Raw genomic sequence first — 25,292 nt, forward strand, 5'->3', positions numbered from 1 at the left:
CATTTTCCCTCCTGCAAAATGGGTTTAAAATATGCAGTATTTATGTGTTTGTGTGTATGTATACGTATAACGTGAAATTGAACACATCTTCCCCATTCTAGGCTGAGACCTGGGCTTAGTTTCACTTTGGATCAATAGGAAGGAATGCTTTTGATGTTTGTCATTATAAAGGCTCCAATGGAAAGTGACATCCACTTCCTAGCTATGCTCAGAGCAGGTCCTCTGGTGTTTTCCCGGGCGTGCTGAACCACAGCTAAGGAGGTGGCGAAGCGGGACGAACTTTAAGATCAAACCCTGCACCCCAGGCTCGGCACCATGTTTTTGGCCTCTGCCGCTTCACGTATCTGACACGGCAATTAGCGCGCTTGCTCCCGCCGGGGAGAACTTTGTCCGGTGCGGAGAGCCTCAACTCCCCGGGCAGCCACGTTGGTCCGCGCGCCCCACGGGGACAGGACACGCCCTCGGCGACAGCCCGCGGGCCCCAGCCTTGGGCAACCTCGGATCCGGGCGGCCCGGCCCGGACTCTGCAGGCGGCGGCTCCGCTCCCGGCCGCACCTTCCCGCCCCACCCCGGACGCCCCTCGGCCGGCGCCCGCACATGCTCTCGGCCACCAGGAGGGCCCGCCAGCTCCTGCACAGCTTCCTTCCCGTCTCCAGGATGGGAGAGTCGGCCTCAAGGATCGTCAGCCCCGAGGAGGCCCTGCCGGGGCGGGAGGAGCCGATCTCGGTAGTGGGTAAGGACGGGGCGCAGGGGGGGCGCGCGGAGGGCGCGGGCGGCGTCAGTGCGCATGCGCGTCCCCGCTTGCCGGGAAGGGAGCGTCCGGCTGGCCCGGGGCGGGTCGGAGGCCTGGGGTGTGCGCAGGCGCCGGGGGCTGGGTTGGCGGGTGTCCGCGGCCCCGGCGTGGGACGGGTGTCTTTCTTTGTTTAATTTCTCACTTCCTGTATCAAAACTGAGCGTGCTGAAGGAATCTCGCCGGTGGGTGTAGCTCACCCGGTGGCCTGAGTTTTGAGCTGGGAAGGCGGGGTCTGGCTGTCCGTCCTTGGCCGGCCGTGTGTCCCCCTCTCCTGTCGGCCTAGCAACAGCCGCTCGGGCTCCAGCCACCTGCAGCGGTCGTGCCGTGGGGGTGGTTTCAGGAAGTTCCGGAATGAGACCCAACCCGGAAAACCTCAGTTTTGAAATTGCGCCTCAGGCCAGTGTTGTGGCTGCGAGAATCACCCGCGGCCTCCAGCTGTCCTCTGGACTCCCGCTGTCCCCGCCTCGCCAGGGCCGCTGTCTGCGTGGCCAGTCGTGTAGAGGAGCCCTTTAAGAGCAGTGCCTCTCAAACTCCCAAGACGTTTTAGTCTTAGACCGATACTTTGGGAAAATACAATAAAAGTGGGATACTAGAAAAATGGTCACGTGCTTGGATGCCTCTTAATGTTAGACTGTTAACAAGTTTTCAAAAGTTTACTCTCAATTTTTGTCGCGCTCAGCACGGGTCCACCAGTAGAAGAACCATAGGTTTGAGCGTAGCATTCATCTGCCCCACCTCCTAGCACCAGCACCTGGGGATGCCCTCACCCCAGACCTCTGAGTAGGAGACTGGGGGTGGAGCCCAGCAATCCGTCTTTCCTGGTGATTTTGATGTGGGTTATAGTTTTTAAACCCCTTTTTAGAGCTTTTGGACGATTAAGTGTTGTTTAATATTTCACATATGGCTCAATGCCAAAGAAATCCATCATTTTAAAATTTCGTAAGAATTCTATTTTTTTTCCCTTAAACTATTGTATAACGGAGGGTTTGTCATGTCATAGAATACTTGGTATGGGAGTAGAGAAGGTAGAGGTTTTTTGGACTAGAGGTAATTTGAAAACCATGTGACTTGTTTCTTACCTAGTTAACAGTTTCTATCCCCAGTGTTCCCCATGATTCCACCTCCAACTCATCTCCAGCCTTAGAAGTTTATTTTTGACTCAAATTCGGAGATTGAGTTTTGAAAAAAGGTCCAGATTATCTTTGGTTAATTTTTTTTTAAGAGTTATTTATGTATTTTTTGTTGTTATTGCAGTTTGGCCCCAGCGGGTTCAAACCCACCACCCTTGGTATATGGGGCTGGCACCCTACTCACTGAGCCACAGGTGCTGCAGCTTTGAAAATGTGTAATATGGATAGCCGGAGTATAACCAGGTTGTCTAAAGCTATACATTTATCTTAAAAATTCTCTTTCACAGTCTGGTATCTGTAAATGGACATTTAGAAGCAGTGCTTTCTAAATGCTGAACTTCCTTGGCTTGTACTATGTGTAATTCCTTTGCACAAACTACCATGTCTTCTATATGCCCTTCCATACACCAAAAAAACAAAGAATCCCAAAACTCTTGATCATATTTCCAAACTGGTTCAAGATGGAGATTGACTAAAATGTAGTTGGGCTTCAGCGTAAGCAAAAGTCTTCGAACCAGTTTCCCAGGATATAAATGATATTTTTGGTAAAAGATTAACATTTCAGAAATGAACCAACAATTTATTTTTCATATTCACATGATTATTTTAACTGCAAAACCTCAGGACCTGGTTCCTTTCCAGGCTCTTCTGTCTTGTCATAGAGCTGTGTTTTTCATACACCGACACATCTCTGTATTTGGGCCAGTAAACTGCTTTTTTGCTTTGGTGTAGGGCCAAGCCTGCAATACACGTCCTTATTGTTCATCTGTTATAACTTTTTCCACCCAAAGTATTTAAATTTTAGATTGTGGCTGTTCCAGTCTCCACTCCAGGGAGTATTTCTGTCTTGACAGGTTGCTGAAAGTTCAGATTCGCCCCAGAAATGGGCCGTGTTTTCTCTTCTGTGGGTTTTGGTGGCTGTAAACTTGAAACTTACGGTCTTGATATTACTGTTTAATAGCTCTTCAGGTCTCTATATTACCTCTGTCTTTGTTGTTATGATATTTCCACACTGACTCTCGAAAGCTCTGTGACAAAAGTGTCACCTTTTGACTTTAGAAGATAGTGCCTTTTGCTTGACCTGGCATCACGTGTGCATTATTACCAAATACTGTGAGTAATAAGGGTTATCACTTTAGTTTTTCTCCTATTGATTTTGTATTCTTAAGGGATATCTCACACTTTTATAAACTGTGGCCTAGTAATAGACTTTCATTTTGCAAGAAGGGAAGAGTCAAACTTTCAAACTTTTAAAATGCTTAATTTCTCCCAGCCTACCTAAAATTGATCAAAACACCAGTAGGCCTACTTTGGTGATTGGTTAAAAACTGACAGTGCTGTGGACTGCCTCATTTACAGCCTGCTCTGTTGCTGTCGGGGTGGCTTCTGGGTAGTGCTGGCTGGCTGATAGGACACACAGCAGCATATCTGGCCTTGGATGTAGTGTCATTCTGTATCAGTGCCTGACTATGAAGCAATACTCTGAAAACTGGGACTTAGGAAAAGGGAATTCGTATATGTTGAACTGCATTGCAAAACAATTGTTAAGAGATAGACTGGAGGTGGAAGGCTTATAATTAAAACCTCAGAGGGCCTGCTATGTTGTTAATATGTGAGTTCATTATAGTAAGATCTGAAATCTTACTTGCAGTGAATTAATAATTGTAAAAGCCCAGCTTTTACTTTATATGGAACCCTTTTATTTGCATATTGGAAACATTGCTAATCTGTGTTTTGGATTGAATATTTTTACAAAGTTTAAATGGGATCAGGTAGCTTGGGGTTTGGAGATATAAAACAACTTTGACAAGTCTAATTCCATCTCTCTTTTATATCCTTAGATAGTGTTCACTGTATTTTTTTGTTGCAATACTTTTTTGGGGGGTAGAAACAGGCAGAACACCATCTGAAGGTATCTTCTTTTAAGAATTTTAAATATAAATAGAAAAGTAGTAGAACGATGTATTACATGCAACCGAAAAGGTGGCTCTTTATTAAAAAAAAAAAAACTGAACTGCAGCAATAAAATTTATAGATGTTTAGTCAATTCAAGAAAAAAAGGAAAAAGTACAGATACAAAAAATAACTGAGAAGGGGACAGAGACATAAAATTTAAAGAATCGTTGGAGACTACTCAACTTTTTGAAAACAAATTTTAAAGCTTGGGTGAAAATGATAATTTTTAGTAAAATTTAATTTATCCAAACTGACCTCAGAAGAGGTAGAAAATTTAAACAGCTTAGTTTTTCACAGAAGAAATAAAGTTGTCTGAGAGTTACCGCCCCATAAAGCACGTTCAGATGGTTTTACGGAGAACATCTATCAAATATTTAAAGAGCAGATAATTCCAGTGCTATTTAAACTGAGATAAAAATCCAGATTCTTTTTAAGAAGCTACTATCACATTGAAACCAAACCTGAGAGACGTTGCACGATAAAGAAAATTATAGGGCTTAAAACTACGTAGACTTAATAAAAGAACAGTAGAGATTCTACTCGTGTTCAGATTGAGATGAGGATGTGGGCTCAGCCTAGCGCTAATACCAAGTATGCACTGTTAACCGGGTACTTTGAGTGTTACCATCTTTGTTTTTATCCTGCCTTTAGAAGGAAATCCTACCTCTTGGTTTCTTAAGGAAACTTCCACCTCTTTATTGATCGCAACCTAGAAGTTGTTTTATACTTTGTAAGAAGGTACGATTCAAGCCTTTAAACTTTTTTTCATGATATATATATATATTTTAAATTAAATCATAGCTGTGTACATTAAACCTTTAAACTTTTTAACATTTAATTTCTCCCAGGCTACCTAAATTGGATCATAAAATGAATCGGCCTACTTTGAGCGCTTGGTTATTGTTTTACGTTATTTCACATTGTATTGGGAGGTACTAGCCAATGTGGTCAGATGAGATAGGGCAATAAGAAATATAGAAAAGAGGAAAAGCTTTAGAAGTTCATAAATAGGCTGGGCAAGGTGGCTCACGCCTATAATCCTAGCACTTGGGAGGCCAAGATGGGTGGATTGCCTGATCTCATGGGTTTGAGACTAGCCTGAGCCAGAGAGAGACCTGTCTCTGAAAAAATAGCTAGGGATTGTGGCGGGTGCCTGTAGTCCCTGCTACTCAGGAGGCTGAGGCAAGAGAATTGCTTGAGCCCAAGAGTTAGAGGTTGCTGTGAACTATGACACCATGGTACTCTACCAAGGGCAACAAAGTGAAACTCTGTCTCAAAAGAAAAAAGGTCATAAATACATATGGGAATGTAGATATGATAAAGGTGAAATATCAGTGGGGAAAAAGAAGAAATATTCAATAAATTGTGTTGGGACAATGGGGGGGAGCCATGTGGGAGAAAAATGTGGATCTGTACTTCACACCTTAAGCCAGGATAAATTCCAATATTTGAGGGAATAAATTCCAGATATATGATAATACTATTTTACACTTAACTGAGTGTAGTATATGCCAGGTTCTGTAGTGTTTTGCTAACATATATAATCCTCACAATACCCTGATGAGGTGGTTAACTCTTATCATTTCCATTTGTGGATGCGGAAACGGAGGTATTTAGTGTGGCAAAACTCACCATAAGCGAAGTCAAAAGACCAACTAGGATAAATATTTGCAACTCATATCATAGGTGAAGGACTAATCTCCTTAATATATAAGAAATTATATTAATAGAAATTCTAGAAATCAAAACACTCAACATCCATAGGAAAAATAGGCAAAGATTATGAGCAATTTATCAAAAAGGGACTGCATTGGCTTGTAAGCTCAACTTCACTTATGAGGAGAAGGCAAATACCATTTTTCATTTTTCAAACTGGCAAAAATCCAGAACTTTGATTATATACCATGTAGGGAAGTTCTCAAGGAAAAGGGCAATCCTTTTTTTTTTCTTTTATTGTTAAATCATAGCTGTGTACATTAGTGCAATCGAGGGGTACAATGTGCTGGTTTCATATACAATCTGAAATATTCTCATCAAACTGTTCAACGTAGCCTTCATGGCATTTTCTGAGTTAATTGTATGTAGACATTTGTATTCTGCCTTTAGTAAGTTTCGCCTGTACCCATTCTAAGATGCACAGTAGGTGTGGCCCCACCCATTACCCTCCCTCCCCCCTAACCTCCCCCCTCCCTTCCCCTTCCTTGGCCCTTTCCTCATAGTCTTGTGCTATAGTTGGGTTATAGCCTTCATGTGAAAGCTATAATTTAGCTTCATAGTAGGGCTGAGTACATTGGATACTTTTCCTTCCATTCCTGAGATACTTTGCTAAGAAGAATATGTTCCAGCTCCATCCATGTAAACATGAAAGAGGTAAAGTCTCCATCTTTCTTTAAGGCTGCATAATATTCCATGGTATACATGTACCACAATTTACTAGTCCATTCGTGGGTCGATGGGCACTTGGGCTTCTTCCATGACTTAGCAATTGTGAATTGGGCTGCAATAAACATTCTGGTACAGATGCCTTTGTAATATTGTGATTTTTGGTCTTCTGGGTATAAACCTAGTAAAGGAATTATAGGATCAAATGGCAGGTCTATTTTTAGGTCTCTAAGTATTCTCCAAAAATCCTTCCAGAAGGAACGTATTAGTGTGCATTCCCACCAGCAGTGTAGAAGTGTGCCCTTTCCTCCACATCCATGCCAACATCTCTGGTTTTGGGATTTTGTTATGTGGGCTACTCTTACTGGGTTTAGGTGATATCTCAAAGTAGTTTTGATTTGCATTTCTCGGATGATTAAGGATGATGAGCTTTTTTTCATGTGTTTGTAGATCGTGCATCTGTCTTCTTTAGAGAAGTTTCTCTTCAAGTCCCTTGCCCACCCTGAGATGGGGTCACGTGTTCTTTTCATGCTAATACGTTTGAGTTCTCTGTGGATTCTGGTTATTAGATCCTTATCAGAGGTATAACCTGCAAATATTTTCTCCCATTCTGAGGGCTGTCTGCTTGCTTTACTTACTATGTTCTTGGCTGTGCAGAAGCTTTTTAGTTTGATCAGGTCCCAGTAGTGTATTTTTGATGCTGCTTCAATTGTCTGAGGAGTCCTCCTCATAAAATATTCACCCAGGCCGATTCCTTCAAGAGTTCTCCCTGCACTTTCTTCAAGTATTTTTATAGTTTCATGTCTTAAGTTTAAATCCTTTATCCAGTGAGAGTCTATCTTAGTTAATGGTGAAAGGTGTGGGTCCAGTTTCAATCTTCTACAGATCGCCAGCCAGTTCATCCAGCACCATTTGTTAAATAGGGAATCTTTTCCCCACTGAATGTTTTTAATTGGCTTGTCAAAGATCAAATAACGGTAAGTAGCTGGATTCATCTCTTGGTTCTCTATTCTGTTCCAGACATCTACTTCTCTGTTTTTGTGCCAATACCATGCTGTTTTGGTCACTATTGAGTTATAGTATAGTCTCAGGTCTGGTAGCGTGATTCCTCCTGCTTTGTTTTTATTGCTGAGTAATGTTTTGGCTACTTGAGGTTTTTTCTGATTCCATTTAAAACAAAGTATTATTTTTTCAAGATCTTTAAACTATGACAATGGAGTTTTAATAGGAATTGCATTAAAATTATATATTGCTGGGCGGCACCAGTGGCTCAAAGGGGTAGGGCTCTGGTCCCATATGCCAGAGGTGGCGGGTTCAAACCCAGCCCTGGAGGGAAAAAAAAAAAAAAATATATATATATATGTATGTGTATATATATATGTATATATATATGAAAATAAAAAATAAAAATAAATAAAAAAATTATATATTGCTTTGGGTAGTATAGACATTTTGACCATGTTGATTCTTCCCAGCCATGAGCATGGTATGTTTTTCCATTTGTTAACATCTTCAGCTATTTCTTTTCTTAAAGTTTCACAGTTCTCTTTGTAGAGATCTTTCATGTCCTTTGTTAGGTATACTCCCAAATATTTCATCTTCTTTGGCCCTGCTGTGAAAGGAATAGAGTCTTTGACTGTTTTTTCGGCTTGGTTATTGTTGGTATATATAAAGGCTACAGATTTATGGGTGTTGATTTTGTACCCTGAGACATTGCTGTATTCCTTGATCACTTCTAGAAGTTTTGTAGTAGAATCCCTAGTGTTTTCCAGATATATGATCATATCATCTGTGAAGAGTGAAAGTTTGATCTCTTCCGACCATATGTGGATACCCTTGATCGCCTTTTCTTCCCTAATTGCAGTGGCTAAAACTTCCATTACAATGTTAAAGAGCAATGGAGACAATGGGCAACCTTGCCTGGTTCCTGATCTAAGTGGAAAGGATTTCAGTTTAACTCCATTCAATATGATATTGGCTGTGGGTTTGCTGTAGATGGCCTCTATTAGTTTAAGAAATGTCCCTTCTATACCAATTTTATTAAGTGTTCTGTTCATGAAGGGATGCTGGATATTATCAAAAGCTTTTTCTGCATCAATTGAAAGAATCATATGGTCCTTATTTTTTAGTTTGTTTATGTGCTGAATTACATTTATAGATTTACGTATATTGAACCAGCCTTGAGACCCTGGGATAAATCTCACTTGGTCATGGTGTATAATTTTTTTGATGTGTTGCTGGATTTTGTTTGTTAGGATCTTATTGAGTATTTTAGCATCAGTATTCATTAGTGATATTGGTCTATACTTTTCTTTTCTTGTTGGGTCTTTCCCTGGTTTGGGGATCAAGGTGGTGTTTGCTTCGTAGAATGTGTTGGGTAATATTCCTTCTTTTTCTATATTTTGGAAGAGGTGTAGTAATGTAGGTACTAGTTCTTCTTTAAAGGTTTGGTAGAATTCTGACGTAAAGCCATCTGGTCCTGGGCTTTTCTTTTTAGGGAGATTTTGTATAGTTGATGCTGTTTCAGAACTTGATATAGGCCTGTTCAACATTTCCACTTCATTCTGGCTAAGTCTTGGTAGGTGGCATACTTCCAGGTATTGGCCGATTTCTTTCAGATTTTCATATTTCTGAGAGTAGAGTTTCTTGCAGTATTCGTTAAGGATGTTTTGAATTTCTGAGGGGTCTGTTGTTATTTCATCGTTACTATTTCTGATTGATGAAATTAGAGATTTTACTCTTTTTTTCCTGGTTAGGTTGGCCAAAGGTTTATCTATTTTATTGATCTTTTCAAAAAACCAACTTTTGGATTTATTGATCTGTTGTATAACTCTTTTGTTTTCAATTTCATTTAGTTCTGCTCTGATTTTGGTTATTTCTTTTCTTCTGCTGCATTTGGGGTTGGAGTGTTCTTTCTTCTCCAGTTGCTTGAGATGTCCCATTAAGTTATTGACTTCCTCTCTGTTTTCTTGAGGAAGGCTTGCAGTGCTATAAATTTACCTCTTAGGACTGCCTTTGCAGTATCCCAGAGGTTCTGGTAATTCATGTCTTGATTGTTGTTTTGTTCCAAAAATTTGGTGATTTCCTTCTTAATCTCGTCTATAACCCATCTATCGTTCAGCATAAGGTTGTTTAGCTTCCATGTTTTTGTATGGGTATGCAGGTTCCTGTTGTTATTGAGTTCAACTTTTATTCCATGATGGTCTGAGAAGATGCAAGGAATAATTTCTATTTTTTTAAATTTGCTGAGGTTAGATTTGTGGCCTAGGATGTGGTCGATTTTGGAGTATGTTATGTGGGCTGATGAGAAGAATGTGTATTCAGTTTTGTTGGGATGAAATGTTCTGTAGATGTCTGTTAAGTCCAGATGTTGAATGGTTGAGTTTAAATCTAAAATTTCTTTGCTTAGCTTCTTTTTAGAGCATCTATCCAGCACTGCTAAAGGGGTGTTAAAATCTCCAACTACTATGGAATTTGAGGAAATCAAGTTGCTCATGTCTGTAGAATTTCTCTTATAATTTGAGGTGCGTTCTGGTTGGGTGCCTAAATATTAATAATTGAAATCTCATCATATTGAGTATTACACTTAACAAATATGAAGTGTCCATTCTTATCCATCCTTATTTTGGTTGGTTTAAAGCCTATTGCATCTGTGAATAGGATTGCAACACCTGCTTTTTTCTGCTTTCCATTTGCCTGGAGTATAGATGACCATCCCTTCACCTTAAGTCTATATTTGTCTTTTAATGTAAGATGCAATTCTTGTATGCAGCAGATATCTGGCTTGAGTTTTTGTATCCAGTAAGCCAACCTGTGCCTCTTTAGAGGACAATTTAAACCGTTCACATTAATTGAGAATATTGATAAGCCTTTTGAGAGTCCAGTGGACATTTTTAATCCTTTTGCGACTGTGGAAGTTGGAATTTGATCAAAATGTGCTGGGTGGGTTTACTTTTGTGGTGGAGGATTACGCTGGTCTTTATGGAGGATAGGTCTGAGAATATCCTGGAGAGCTGGTTTAGTTATGGCATATTTCTTCAACATGTGAATGTCATTGAAGTATTTAATTTCTCTGTCATAAATGAAACTCAGTTTAGCTGGGTACAGGAAATAACTTTCCTGGGTTGAAAGTTATTTTGTTTTAGGAGATTAAAAGTCGATGACCATCCTCTTTTAGCTTGAAAGGTTGTAGCAGAGAGATCTGCAGTTATTCTAATATTCTTCCCCTTGTAGGTAATGGTTTTCTTTCGTCTGGCAGCTTTCAGAATTTTTTCCTTCATATTAACTTTAGTGAAATTGATTATGATGTGTCTGGGGGATGTCTTATTTGGGTTGAATCCTGCTGGAGTTCTGAAACTGTCTGCTATCTGAATTTCAGAATCTCTTGGCATGTCTGGAAAGTTCTCCTTCATAATCTCATGGAGAAGAGACTTTGTGCCTTGTGAAGCCACTTAGTCGCTTTTGGGGATCCCTATAAGACGAATATTGGTTTTCTTCGAATTATCCCAGAGCTCTCTGAGAGAGTGATCTGTTTTTGCCCTCCATTTCTCTTCCTCTTTGAGAGTTTGGGAGCGTTTGAAAGCTTTGTCTTCAATGTCAGAAATCCTTTCTTCTGCTTGCTCCATTCTGTTACTGAGGGATTGTACTGTGTTTCTCAGATCTTTGAGGGCTGCAACTTTTTGTCTCAATGTGTCAAAGTCTTTGGTCATTTGGTCTTTGAATCCGTTGAATTCTTGAGATATCTTTTGGGTTACTACTTGGAATTCTAATTCGATCTTATTTGCTATCCAGATTCTGAATTCGATTTCTGACATCTCAACTATTTGTTTGTGGATGGGATCTTGTGCTGTGTCTGCCCCACTGATCCTTGGGGGAGTTGATCTACTCTGATTATTCATATTGCCAGAGTTTTTCTGTTGATTTCACCTCATGATTGTTTTTCACCGTTGCGTCCTCAGAGTTGGGGAGGTGTCGCTCCAAGATTAGACCCCAGCGGGATCACTTTATTGTTGCTGGATCTTTGTAGGGAGTGACCCTGTGTAGTTCCTCTGGGGCTGCCCCAGCCAGGGAGTTCTGGTTGTGGAAGCAGCTCCGGAGTGTGACACACCCGGATCCAGCAACAGGGCGGGAGGTGGTGCGCATGGTTCTTGGAGTGCCTGGCACACAGTGACTTTGGCACAGAGAGCCCAAGGCTCCAGCACTCTCTGGCAAGGAGAAGGGCTCTGCACAGAGGTAGGGAGGTCTCCGGAGGGCATTGGCTACCAGTGTCCCTGGCCAGTTGAGCGGGCCGGTGTGGAGGCAGGGAGGTACAGGAGGGAGGGTGCAGGGTTGCGCGGCTCCCGCAGTTCCTGGTCACGGTATGCGGAGGCCTCGCGGGCGCAGCTCTTATGGAGGTGTGGGCGGTGCCAAGCCCAGGAGTTTGAGGTTGCTATGAGCTGTGACACCACGGTACTCTACCCAGGGCAACAGCCCGAGGGTCTAGTGTGCCAAAACCAGTCTCACTCTGCCCCTGAGGTTTAAGGCTGTAAGGCAGCTCAGTTCCCGCCTTTGGGCTGCTCAGTCACTAGGTTACTGGCTTCTGTCTGATCCTTGCTCTGCGACCCTGAGGGTGGAGCTTGCCGGGGCAGTTCTCTCACAATGGCTCCCTGCGGCCCACAGCTGAACACTATTAGCTCCGTCCGGCTCAGTGGCTCAGTCTGCAGCCCTAGACAATGCCCAAAGTTCTCCACACTCCTGCTCAAGCTCTCCCCAAGGCAGTTCAACTGAGTGCCAAGTCCCAAAACACTGAAGCAGTTCCCAGGTAAGGCCTTTACGGTTTGCAGTCTCACTGCTGCTTGTACTTATGGCTGCCGGCAGGAGCAACTACTTGCCAGTTTTCCACTGTTTTTGTCCTCCTGTTGGGGTCCAGAAGTCCCTTGCTAACTGCCTGTATCCTCAACGGGATGATTATAGGCAGATCCCACCAGCCATTGGTGTTTGGAGTCTTATCTCCCCAGCCTAACCATGCCCAGTTGCAGGGAAGCTGTTTCTTGGCTGACATCTTGCTCCACCTTGGAAAAAGGCAGTCTTGTACATTGCAGGCAAGAGTATGAATTGGCTTAACTCTTATGGAAGGCAATTTGGCAATATCTATCAAAAATTTAAATGCATATACCTTTTGACCCAGGAATTCAATTTCTGGGAATTTATCCTAAGGATACACTTGCAAGCTTGCCGGCTGATGACTGTACCAGGTTATTCATTGCAGCTTTATTTGCAATGGCTCAAGATTGGAAACAACCCAAATACCCACGAGTAGGGGCTGGTTAAGTAAATTGTGGTTCATTGTCACAATGGAATAGGCAGCTGTAAAAAATAATGTGGAACATCTGTATGAACAGGTGTAGAGAGCTTGCCAAGATATAATGTTAAGTGAAAAAAAGCAAGGTCAGAATACTATATATAATATGCTAGTTTGTGTATAGATGGGGAGGAAGGTAGTAACATGTATGTATAAAGAAACTTTGAAAGGATAGCTAAGAAACTAATAGTTGGGGAGAAGGCGACACAGCAAGGTGACAGATGGGACACATAGACGTTTTCACTTCATGCTTTTTTTTAAGAACAAATTTTCATTTTTGTGATATGACTGCATTATTGAATTAAATAGCTCCACTCTGAAGATGATCTCTCTCTGCTGTTTTTAGTGTAATTGACCATCTTTTTATCTTTTGTCATACCTATTTCAAGTTTTTTTTTTAATTTTGCTCTTTTTCTTGTCAAGTGCATCTATTTTTTTTCAACTTGCTTTTGTAATCAAAATCTACATTTTGGCATGATTTAAAAATCTAAATTTAGAGGGTGAAATTGGAATAAGCTAATCCAAGTCATTTTACATTTCATAAATATTCATTTTTATTGAAGCATCAATTGTGGTGGCATCATTTATACAAAGAACAGATCTTTGGGGACACATTCCTTTCCACTATTATGAAGAAAGCATTGTGTGTATTTCTTTTATTGCGAATGATGTACATAGATTTTTTTTAAAAGAAAATGATGGAAAACAGTATTCTTTTTAGAAAAATTTTCCCCAGTGTGTGATTAATTTCTAACTTGTGGGACTCAGACTATTGTTTCTCCTTTTTGCACTCTGCCCACAGCTCTTTGATTATTTTACCTGTTTCACAATTTTTGGTGTTTCCCCGAAGTGCCTGGGACAGAGATCTTCCATTTCTCCCGCAATCTGAGCCTTCCCTCCCTTCCTGGCCTCTTCTGCCCCTGTGCCCCTTAGAAATCAGCCTTCTGCCTTCCGTGTTTCACCGTTTCCCCTCTCTGCTTGCTCACGTGTTTATACTCACGTGGATTGTGCACTCTGATCTTTTAATTTATTCGTTCATTTAATGTCTACGAAATGCCTGCATGGGGAAGGTACTGTGCTGTCTGTATAACCTTCCCTTATTCCTTCCTCCAAATTTGCCCTGCTCTGGTTCCATTTCTCCCATAAATCTGTATCTTTTCTCGCCAACTTTAGTCATCCCTTTCTTCTCTACTGGACAGATAACTGTGTGCTCATTGACGAATCCTTGCTGTCTGATCGCCCATTGCTAATGAGAAGTTTTGTTGCCTGCATCCCGCCCAATCTGTCTTCTCTCCCCACATGACGTTGGGCTCCCTGGAGGGCAAGGGCTATGTCTGATGCTTACTTTGTCCTTTGGTCTATAGCGCTTCACCAAGGGTGCTGCCCCCATCAGGCAGTCAGTATGGTTTATGGACATTGGGCAAACTACGATTTAGTTTAATGCTTGAGCATGAAGACCAAAAAGTGGTCTTTTTGTGTGCCCATCATGTGCCCAGTGTAACACAGGGAAGTTCACACAGCTGACCTTGTGTACACACGGGTCATGTTCTCTTGATTATTTTTCCAATATAGCCTTCTCTTATTTCTTCCTCCAATGACAGATTTGTGCTGACCTCTTCAGACTTTGCCTCCGGGTACTCTTGTGACCCGTGGTAAGCTCTTCTTGCCAGAATAAAGGCAGTAGAACCCTCTCATCTTCCACCTCTGGGCACAGACTTGGGAGGCACCTGCGGCAGCGGTGAGGAAAAGGTGCCAGGCTCATGCAATCCACGTGGGGTCTTGGCCTGGGACCCTCAGGCTTGGGAGTCACTTTGCCTCAGACAGAGGAGGATGGAGAATAGGACAGCAGAGGGAAGGAATGTGGTGCCGATTGGGGTAGGAGACCTCAGCTTTGCGAGTGGGCGTGAGGGAGCAAGCAGCAGGCCCTCGGCGTGGACTAGAGCGTGGGCCTCATTGCTGAGCTCGGCCTGGCCCCTGCCTGGGTCCCAGCAGTCTTACGGTGACCTGCCCATCTGCCTTGGCAGACCCCTTCCTATGCGGCAGTCCCTGGCTGGTCTTGCCATCCTGTGCCAGCTAAAATCGCTGAACCTCTGGTGACATATGAAGAACTTAATTCTGTAAGAAATGACTTCAGGGTGTCAATATTGAGAAATGAAAATTGTGGATCTTCTATCTGCTACTCTTTCATCTCTTTGATACCATCAAGTCCAAGCTTGAGCTGGGCACGGTGGCTGACGCCTAATCCCAGCACCGGAGGCTGAGGCAGGTGGATTGCCTGAGCTCATGGGTTCCAGAATAGCCTGAGCTCCAGCGAGACCCTGTCTCTAAAAAAAAAATAGCTGGGCGTTTTGGCAGGCACCCCTAGCCCAGCTACTCAGGAGGCTGAGGCAAGAGGATCACTTGAACCTAAGGCTTCGAGGTTGCTGTGAGCTAAGACGCCATGGCACTCTACCAAGGGTGACCAAGTGAGACTGTCTCAAAAAAAAAAAAAAAATTCTAAGCTTGAAAGAATCACAGCATTCAATGTTTTATGAATATGTGAACTACCCGGGGGCAGGAATTGTCTTACTCTCTGTGCCTGGAACACAGTAGGTTGTTGGTGAATGCTTTTTGACCGACGGTAGCGTGTTACCTCGGGAGTTCTCCCTGCGCAGTAGCGTGCGTAACAGACACGCGCATTACGCACGATGGCACAGAATAGCCCGCACGTGTTGGAATGAGTGACAGAGAGGAGCATAGTGTGCCGAAGAATCCGGGAAGGGTAGGGGTTTGGGGCTCGGGCTTGTCATTGTTTTCTGGTTTCCATGTAATCAGTTTTTCCTGTCGCATCAGGAAACATTATCTGCAGCCAAATGGACGTGTATGTGATAGGAGTGGCCCGCATCACTCTGCCCTGTGACAGGAGAGCTGTCTCTTTTCTTGCCAATTCTCTTCTTCCTGGGATCAGAGAGCTGCCCAGGCTGGGCTGCACAGGGCTGAGTTTTGGCCACACTGCCAAAACTTTAGCTACCTCGAGAGTTCTAGGGAACCGTTGGGTCTCCATCGGATAGCAATCCTATCATTTGAGCTTGTGTCTGTCTCCTTATGTTTTAAGCAAAAACAGAGTAAGTGGTCGGGAGTGTTTGGCACCTGCCGGTTCCCCTGGCCTCCCACAGTCTGATCCTTACCTCCCTGGCTCGCTCGATGGCTGTCGTCTTCCTGCCTTCTTCTGGATGCTTCATTTGTTCTCTCACACCTTCTCCTCTGTGGTTGAGCTCATGAAATCTACATCTCCTCTTGCAAAAGTTCTGCATTCCCATTGCCAAATACATAGGGGATGTACATAGGTCTTGCTGTAACTCAAACTCAGTTTTAAAACCAGCCCTACCCTTTCCCTTTCAAAAAAACTGGCTGCATATGTTAATTACCCCTATTCTGTTGATGGCACTGCTGTCCTCTTGAAGTCCCCACACCTCAGTCCCATCATCTCTGACCTTTGTCTCTGTGTTTAAGATGTCCTTCTCCTGTGAGTCTTGGTAGTTCCTGGCCTGGGGTCTTCATCCCAGTGTTAGACACTTAAAGGTCTCTGCTTCCGTACCTGAGACCGACTCCTGCCTTAGCTCCTTCCTCCCAGGTTGCTGTGGTCTGAATGCTTTATGTCCTCCCACCAAATTTATGTGTTGAAATTCTAACCCCCAAGGTGGTCGTGTTAGGAGGTGGGGCCATTGGGAGGTCATGAGGGTGGAGCCCCCACAAATGGGATTAGTGCCTTTAGAAAAGAGAGCCCATAGAGCTGGCTAGTCCCTTCCACCATGTGAGTACACAGGGAGAAGGCTCTGTCTGTGAACCAGGTATTGGGCCCTCACCAGACACTGAAGCTGCTGCCAGCACTTTGATCTTGGACTTCCAGTCTCTACAACTGTGAGAAAGACATTTCTGTTGTTTGTAAGCCACCTGGGTTATGGCATTTTGTTATGGCAGCCTGGTGGGCTAAGAAAGGGGATTTTCTTTTCTTTTTTTTTTTTTTATTGTTGGGGATTCATTGAGGGTACAATAAGCCAGTTACACTGGTTGCAATTGTTAGGTAAAGTCCCTCTTGCAATCATGTCTTGCCCCCATAAAGTGTGAAGGAAAGGGGATTTTCTTTCTTCCTCAAAGCTGCCTAGGTCATTCTGGGTCTTTCAAGGCTAAAACTCAGCTTCCACTTCCAAACTGCCTCTTGGGACCATTTCAACTTAGATTTCTCTCAGAGTTGGAGGTGGAGCTGGTGTCCTGGGGCCTTGATTTGTGCTTTCCTTCTGATTCTGTCTGGGGAGATAAAGGCATAATCCCTCTCATGTTTTTGGTGCTCAGTGATGGCTGTTTTTTTTTTTTTTCTCTCTTGTGTTTTCTGAACTCTTATCCTGCTGGTGTGACCAGAGTTCTTAGATTTCAGCTGCTAACTTCCTCCTGGGTGTCCTGTCAAATTCTCTGCCCATGTAGTGAGATACTGGGCTACTTTGATTTCTTAACTTTTTCTTGACCAGAATCTCCATATCCTTTGGGTCAGCTGAAACCTTTTCTGTAACCTTGGCCTCTTAAGAAAGGGGACATAAGACTATTGCTCAACATAGTTCCTTATATTTCTGTAGGACTTTTGTATCATTTTGTGTGGTTGCGCCTCTGGTGTTTCTCAGCAGGGTATATTGCAGATCCACAAGGTTGTTGAATAAGTGTATTAAATTTGTGTTATAATTTAGCAAAGAGTGGTAACAGTAAAACAGGAAGAAATGCTCTGGCAATATGTTTTAATGAATATATTTTCATCCCATTAAAAAAAAATGAAGAATAAAACTTAAGAGCATTGAATGTCTTCCCAGAACATGTGTATAAAATGAATTCTTTTGAAAATGTTACCATGGCAAAATAATGTTAGTGTTGAATTTTCCTTCGTAAATTTGTCCTATTTTTACTTTAAAAAAATGTTTTTTTAGTTTACTGTTAGGTAATTTATAGTTTTCTTAGGTCAAATGCAATGCGAAAAATTAAAAAGCGTTGTTCAGATGAGGCCATAAATTATTCTTCAGCCTGATTGAAAAGAACCTGATCTTTTAACAGATAGTACCCAAAAGAGAAGAGTCATGAAAATGAAATACTTTGAGAGAATTCATAGCTTTCCAGCTGGAGAAATGAAGTAAAAGAATCTCAACTATGTTATCATTAGCAGATGAAAAGAAAACCACGTTAGAGTTGAATGAAGACGGCCGGCTGTCAGATAGAGCCTGGTGGAAAACGCTGCACTCCTTATCTCTTCTTTTATTTCAGATTAATATGAGAGCACAAATGATTATACCTGCATGTGTTTGAATGAGTGACAGAGAGGAGCATAGTGTGTTGAAGAATCTGGGAAGGGTAGGGGTTTGGTGCTGCACTCATCTCTTCCTAGAACCAGTTTGTGAAGAGCTATGTCATCTTGCAGCCAGGCCTCTGCAGGAGCTGCTGCTGTCCCTGGAGTGTGCAGCTGACCACTCAGTGTTCCTCAGATGTGTGCCCGGGCCGAAGAAGCCCTGCCCGGGGACTGCAGTGGGCCTGAGGGCAGGGGAGCTCAGGCAGTCTGTCCCTGACAGCCCCACGTGCTTGCTGGGAAACTGTGGAACACCATAGGAACAGGCTTCACCCTGTGGCCAGCCCACTGCAGATAACTTCTTAAAAAAATAGTCTTCTTCTTCTGGATTATGCTCTAAGAAGCTGTATGGATTAATTTCAATATATGTAATAATTATTTTCTGGTGAAGGGTAGGCGTTGAATGAATAGGAATAGGTAGGTCTGTTTCGGGGAAGCACACACCTGATTTAAGGAGGAAGCTATGTCAATATACATTTCCACGTGTGGATGTCAGCCAAAGGATTTCTGTTAATATAATGCTGGAACTCAAGCCCTAACTATTTTCGTTTATTACAAACCAGACGGTTATAAATTTTTTTTTTCAGAATAAAAAGATTTATTACAGAGCTGCAGCTCAGACTTTATTTTATATATGTGGGTTACTATGAAGGTTTTGAGACAGACCATGTTATGGTCCATGATTTCACTTCCAAGAAATACAGCCCGCAGCGTCCCTTCGGATTCACTGGTGCAAGTTTCAACTCACTCAGCTGACCAGTTTCTGTGGATTTTACACTTCTTTTTTTTTGTAGAGACAGAGTCTCACTTTATGGCCCTTGGTAGAGTGCCATGGCATCACACAGCTCACAGCAACCTCCAACTCCTGGGCTTAAGCGATTCTCTTGCCTCAGCCTCCCGAGTAGCTGGGACTACAGGCGCCTGCCACAGCGCCCAGCTATTTTTCGGTTGCAGTTCAGCTGGGGCCGGGTTTGAACCCGCCACCCTCAGTATATGGGACCGGCGCCTTACCAACTGAGCCACAGGCGCCGCCCGATTTTACACTTCTTGGTTTTTGTGTATCCAACAGCTTTTGTAACGACCGGTGTATAAATTTGTTTCAGGACATGTAGCAAATTGATACAGTTTTAGCAATGAGGACTTATTATTGTTTACTCTGTATGGTTACATTAAACTAATTAGGAAGGAAATCAGGTGGTTCCTGCTGTCTCTGGCGCCTCCTCCCTGTGGCTCTGGGAATATCCCCTCCTCCTGCCACGCGGCACCTGCTCCCACCTGGCCTGTGCTGAGATGCACCTTCTTGCCTCGGGACCTTTATTACCAAATCTTCCATTTTGTTTATATTTTTGCCTAAAGTTTGATTTTTAAGTTTTGAATTGTTTTTAATCTTCTCCCCACTTCCCGACTTATGTTCAGAGCCAAGAGATCATTCTTGAAAACCTTTCTCCAAGCTCATCTCCTGGGTGTGGGACACAACAACAGGGACCTTACCTGACAAACACAAATAATGTCACCTAATCATTTGTACCCTCATATTAATCTGAAATAAAAAAACATGCAAAACAAAAACAAGAGAGATTATAGCTATGGAGAAAGTATAATTACCTATAGGGGTCTTATGAAAAGAATTCAGGTATGATAAATACACGGAACAAGTGAATAGGGTCCTTCAATAAGCAGGCTGACGGAAAACTAAGATCTCTACGTTTTATGAGTCGACAATCAGCATTTTTCAAACTGAAATGTTTCAACAAATTCTGTTAATAACATGAACCTTAAGGGAACCTTAATTACTTACCAAACAAAACAAAATGAAATGTTTCTCCACATTCATAAAATCACACCCATGGGCCAGGCGCAGGGTCTCACGCCTGTAATCCTAATACTCTGGGAGGCCGAGGTGGGTGGATTGCCTGAGTTCATGAGTTTGAGACCAGCCTGAGCTAGAGCGAGACCTCGTCTCTAAAAAAATAGCCAGGTGTTGTGGCTGGTGCCTGTAGTCCCAGCTACTCGGAGGCTGAGGCAAGAGGATCACTGGAGCCCAAGATTTGAAGTTGCCATGAGCTGTGACACCACAGCACTCCAGCAAGGACAAAGTGAGACTCTGTCAAAAAAAAAAAAAACCCCAAAAAACCACCCCAAATCTAACGTACACACAAGGATGTTTTTTGTTGGTGTTTTATAAAAATGATCAGATTATATTCTTCTCATCTTGCTGTTCTTAATAGGTGCAGCATGAAAACATCTCCATGGCAGCTGGCATATCTTTAATGTTCTTTTATTTTGGGTTTTTTTGAGGAGTTTTAGGTTCACAGAAAAATTGAGTGCAAAGTACAGGGAGTTGCTATGCAGCCCCACAATCCACGTTTCCCCTGTTACTGACATCTTGTTTTAGTGGGTGCATTTGTTATAGCTGATGAGCCAAAGTGGGTATGTTATAGTAACTTAAAGTCCATAGGTTACATACTTGCTATCATACAGGCTGTGGGTTTTGACAAACGCGTGATGGCATATGTCTACCATTGCAACATCACTCAGAATAGCTTCATGCCATGAAAACCCTCGGTGCTTCATCCGTTTGTCCACCCTCCCCTCCTGAGCATCCCTTGCAGCCACTGAACATTTTTATCATTTCTGCAGTTCTGCCTTTTCCAGAATGTCATATTTTTGGAATTATACGGTATCCAGGAGTTCAGCCTGTGGCCCCATACGGATTATTTGAGGACATTTTTGCTTTTCTTCGGCACTGGATATCATGAAAAACACGCATGGACCTTTGCTTTTGCTCATCAGCTTTCGTTAGTCTTTGTGTATTTAATGTGTGTCCAAGACAACTTTTGTTCTTTTAATGGTAGCAGAGAAGAAAAAAGGGTTGGACACCCCTGTGGTCTTTCAGACTGGTGGCTTCTTTCCCTTAGCAATATGATTTAAGGATCTTCTACATCTTTCCCCGGCGTGGTAGCTGAGTAATACTTGTTACTTCTTTTTGTGGCTAGGCTACAGTTTGTTTATACATTCACCTATTGAATGGATATGAGGATCACTTATAGGGAGGTCTATAATTCTACGTTATTCCTTTGGCAATTATGAATAAGGCTTTTGTTAGTATTTTTGTGCACGTTTTGTGTGGACGTGAGTTTTTAATCCATTTGGGTAAATGCCAAAGAGTGTGATTTTTGGGTCATATGTTATGAGGATGTTTAGTTTTATAAGAACCAAACTGTCTTTTAAAGTAGCCGAGCCATTTCGTATTCCCGCCAGCAATAAAGGGGATGCCTGTTGCTCCACATCCTTACCAGCACTTGGTGTTAATCGGTGCTTTGGATTTTAGCTATTCCATAGAGGTAGCTGATTGTTTTAATTGATGAATTGCTGGCATTACACATACTTTGTGGTGGAAATCTTCTTTCCTGACCCGATTCTCTTACCATTGTTTGCTTTGCTGTGTTTCCGAACGTTCGCATGATGGAATGAGATGGGGCTTAAGTGATCTGCGCAGGATCTAGGGGATGTGATGACTTTAATTTGTAGTTGCATGTTCACATTTTGTTTTCTCTAAGGAAGTTTTAAAGTGTTTAGCTTCAACAAGTTTTTTTTTTTTTTTATTGTTGGGGATTCATTGAGGGTACAATAAGCCAGGTTACACTGATTGCAATTGTTAAGTAAAGTCCCTCTTGCATTCATGTCTTGCCCCCATAAAGTGTGACACACACCAAGGCCCATCCCCCTCCCTCCATCCCTCTTTCTGCTTCCCCCCCCATAACCTTAATTGTCATTAATTGTCCTCATATCAAAATTGAGTACATAGGATTCATGCTTCTCCATTCTTTCGACCAGTTTTTTTACTTTGCTGAAAATTAGCAGGTGGAGAGATAAATAATGACTTGAGTCCTTAGGTTAGGAAATAAGTGAATATGCTCCTTTGATCACTGGAAGGTAAACTATTGTGGTTTTGTGTTTTGATTATTAGTTGGGAGAGATACTACAGTCTGCATCTCTGTGGACATCTTTTATTCCGGAACATGGCTCTTGTTGATATTACCCATCTTTCTTTGCAAACTTCTTACCCATCACTTCCTCCTCCCTTGGCGAGGCCTTCAGACTCTTTCTGCCTTAACCCATTTTGACTGTGCTCCCCTGCGGATTCCTAAGGCTTACTTTCATTACCACTCACTTGGTATGCAGTCGTATTGTTTGAAGACTTCACATATTGCCTTTTTATTGTTTAAGTCCATCATAGTGATTTAACTTTAATGTATGTGTATATTTTTTCTGTAATGGTGTTGTGAGCTAGGTGAGGGCTCACTTACTTATTCAGATCCCCCTCACCTAGGCATGTTTATGTTACACAATAACTATTGGTTAAATGGATGAATGAATGATTGAGCTTATACTCAGTGTAATATTATGTTTGGAAGTTGTCTGTTCAATAAAATCCTTTTAGTATACTGCAGGTCAATAGATATTAATATTAATGAATCTCAATACATGGATGCTATGTTTTTAACTTACCTTCCAGGCGAAACCATCCATCTTTAGCAATTTGATTATGACTGCTGTATATGCCCAGTGGCTGACTTTCCAAATAGTTAGAAGACAGGAGCTGAGTTCTTAGAATCTGCATTACAATCTGTGTTCAATATTTATGGAAGAGAAATCTTTCTACAAATATGTAAGTCTATTGGTGAGTGAAGGAAATGGCTCCCAGTATGACAGAAGAAAATATCTTAAAAAGGTCCACCATTGGCTCAACGCCCATAGTGTAGTGGTTACAGCGTCAGCCACATACACGGAGGGTGGTGGGTTCGAACCTGGCCCAGGCCAGCTAGACAACAATGACAGCTATGACAAAAAATAGCCAGGTGTTGTGGCGGGAGCCTGTAGTCCCAGCTACTTGGACCCTGAGGCAAGAGAATTGCTTAAGCCCAAGGGTTTGAGGTTGCTGTGAGCCGTGATGCCACGGTACTCTACCCAGGGTGACAGCTTGAGACTCTGTCTCAAAAAAAAAAAAAAAAAAAAAATCCACCATTATCTTCAGTTTCTCCCAGGTTGTGTTTACATAAAAAAAAATTTGTTTTATGTTCTAGAATGGGAAGATGATTTTATGATCTAACAAGTTCCATGAAGAACTTCCTTTCCGTTATCAGTCCTGGTATAACCTCTACAGAGATCACATAGCAATAGTCATCTCTGGGTTTATTGAGGTTGCTGTGTTCCTTTAGCATCATTCATATTTTTCTCCCCAGGGTACCACTTTCCTCTCTTTTCTTAATACCAAGATATGGAAACTCATTTATGCCGTGGTGTGCGATGCCAGGAAACGGAGGCTTGTTTATAACCTCTCTCTGCAGGACCTTTCCCGACCACAGGTAGACGTTTGCTGCCTCCGTACAAATAGGCAGCCTTCAGAAGAGCATTCTCTCCAGAAGGAGCAGTTGGTTGGGTGGATTGACACTCAGGTTTGGACAGTGAGTCTGAAGCACACTTTATGTGCTTAACAGCTGCATGACTTTGGATGAATTTGCCTCAGTTTTCTTCATTTGTACAAAACAGACATCAGCTGTTACTTCACATGGGTACTTCTGGGAGTAGATAACACGGGGATGTAGCCTGGAGTGGCATCTGGCTCCTTGCAGTGCGGTGTATTCAGTGGGGACATTTACGGCACAACTTATTGCCATGCGGTTGTCCTGTTTCGTACCAGTAGCTGATGGCCCTGTCCCATCACCTCACTCCCTGGAAGAGCGCAGTGTGGGGCCGGGAGGCAGCCAGACCTTAGTTGCTCACTGACTTTGACCCAACATGAGTTCCAGCCTTCCTTTTGGATGGACTGGCCCTGGATCTACCCCAGAGGCAGGGAGGTTGATTAATACTTAAACCTGTACTCCTCCCATTCTCCCATCTTTTGGGAAAAGAGAGTCTCTCAGACGACTTTTGGTGGCCGACATGTGTGTGCAGGGATGCAGCCTCCACTACCTGCACTTCCTGGAGCTGGGGCCCTTCTTCACTGCCCACGCCAGCTGCTCACATGTGCTTTGCTCTGTGGGCCAGTGAGCTCCCGTCAGTAGAAGAGACCAGGCCACAGCTAGGAGGTTCCCTTCTGCATGGCCAAGGCAGCAATGGTCAGCCCCAAGGCGCCTCGCTTCCCTGGCCCATTTTCCCAGAGTCCACATCTTTCCCAGGGCATCTGCATGTGGCCCCGAGAGGGCGCACAGAAGGCCCAGGGATGGTGTGGGTTCCCAATGTTTAAGACTAGAGTGTGAGGCACCTCTAAGGACATACATGGGAATAGTCTTTAGAAAAGCAAAGGAGTGTTCCAGAAATTGAGAGAGGAGAGAATATCGAGAGGAAAGGGATAGTGAGCCACAACCATTGGGTTTGGCAACAGGGATGGGTGAGGAGGGGGCAGAGCCAGTGGCCGTGGCTGGTGGGGAGCAGTGGGGGGGAAGTGGGGAGGAGCAGCCCGATCCCTCTTCTCTTTCAACAGGTTGGCTGGAAAGGAAAGGAAATAGGGCAACAGTCACTTAAGTTCAAAAGGGATGTAGTTTTTAAAGATGGGAGAGACCGCCTGTGATCCTAGCACTCTGGGGAGGCCAAGCCGGGTGGATTGCTTGAGCTCACAGGTTCGAGAGTAGCCTGAGCAAGAATGAGACCCCATCTCTACTAAAAATAGACAGGGAGAGTTGAGTACATGGAAGATGTCTCTACCGTTTCAAGACTTCATTTTTCGTCCTTCCTCTTTCCCTCCTTCCTTCGCTAGTTTGCTGCAGAGGATAAAAACCGTGTTGGAGGCAAGGCTGGAAGTTGGAATTTGGGAGCTCCCTGGGGACCCCATCCCCAAGCCAGACTGGTCACTGGGAGTCTGCCCTCCACCCCTGCTGACCCCCGTGGGGACCTGGCCCTGCCTGGGCTGTGCCTCCTTCTCGGGGCTGTGTGCTTCAGTGGGGATGGGAGCTACTGTCCGTGACCCTCTGGGCTGGCGGCAGCTGTGGTCTTCACCCTGAGAAGGTCTGAGGCGCCTGCAGAAGGCAGCAGTAGCTGGTCCTGGTTGCCTTCCCAGCTCCCACCTGTCCGCTCCTAAGAGCTGACTTCACTCCTGCCCTTCCTATAGCCCCGTTCTTCTGCATTTTCTGGGATACTTCGATGAAAAACCATGTCTCCGTTTCTCTTTCTCTCTTTTTGGTTAAGCCATTTTAACTTGGATTTTTTTCTCTTGTAGCTAAACTAATATAGGTGCCCTCCTTGTCCTTGACTCAAGGTTTGTCTTGGATGGAAAGTGAACCAGAACCACCAGTTTTAAAGCAGCCGTCCCGAGCCAGCTTGACCGAG

General features: G+C 43.2%; 1 protein-coding gene across 2 annotated transcripts in view; it reads left to right on the forward strand.

Annotated features, from left to right (window-relative positions):
• The first annotated feature begins 278 nt into the window (after positions 1–278).
• Positions 279–25,292, forward strand: part of MSRA (methionine sulfoxide reductase A) — a 340,470-nt gene continuing 315,456 nt past the window's right edge. The window contains exon 1 of one of the 2 annotated variants that reach the window (XM_053578476.1): positions 279–733. In XM_053578476.1, the coding sequence (XP_053434451.1) occupies positions 598–733 (136 nt within the window). In that variant the 5' untranslated portion in view covers positions 279–597. The remainder of the gene's footprint in view (positions 734–25,292) is intronic. The other variant, XM_053578475.1, reaches the window with a different exon arrangement.

This window comes from Nycticebus coucang, chromosome 24 (genome assembly GCF_027406575.1).
Source record: "Nycticebus coucang isolate mNycCou1 chromosome 24, mNycCou1.pri, whole genome shotgun sequence".
Taxonomy (NCBI): Eukaryota; Metazoa; Chordata; class Mammalia; order Primates; family Lorisidae; genus Nycticebus; species Nycticebus coucang.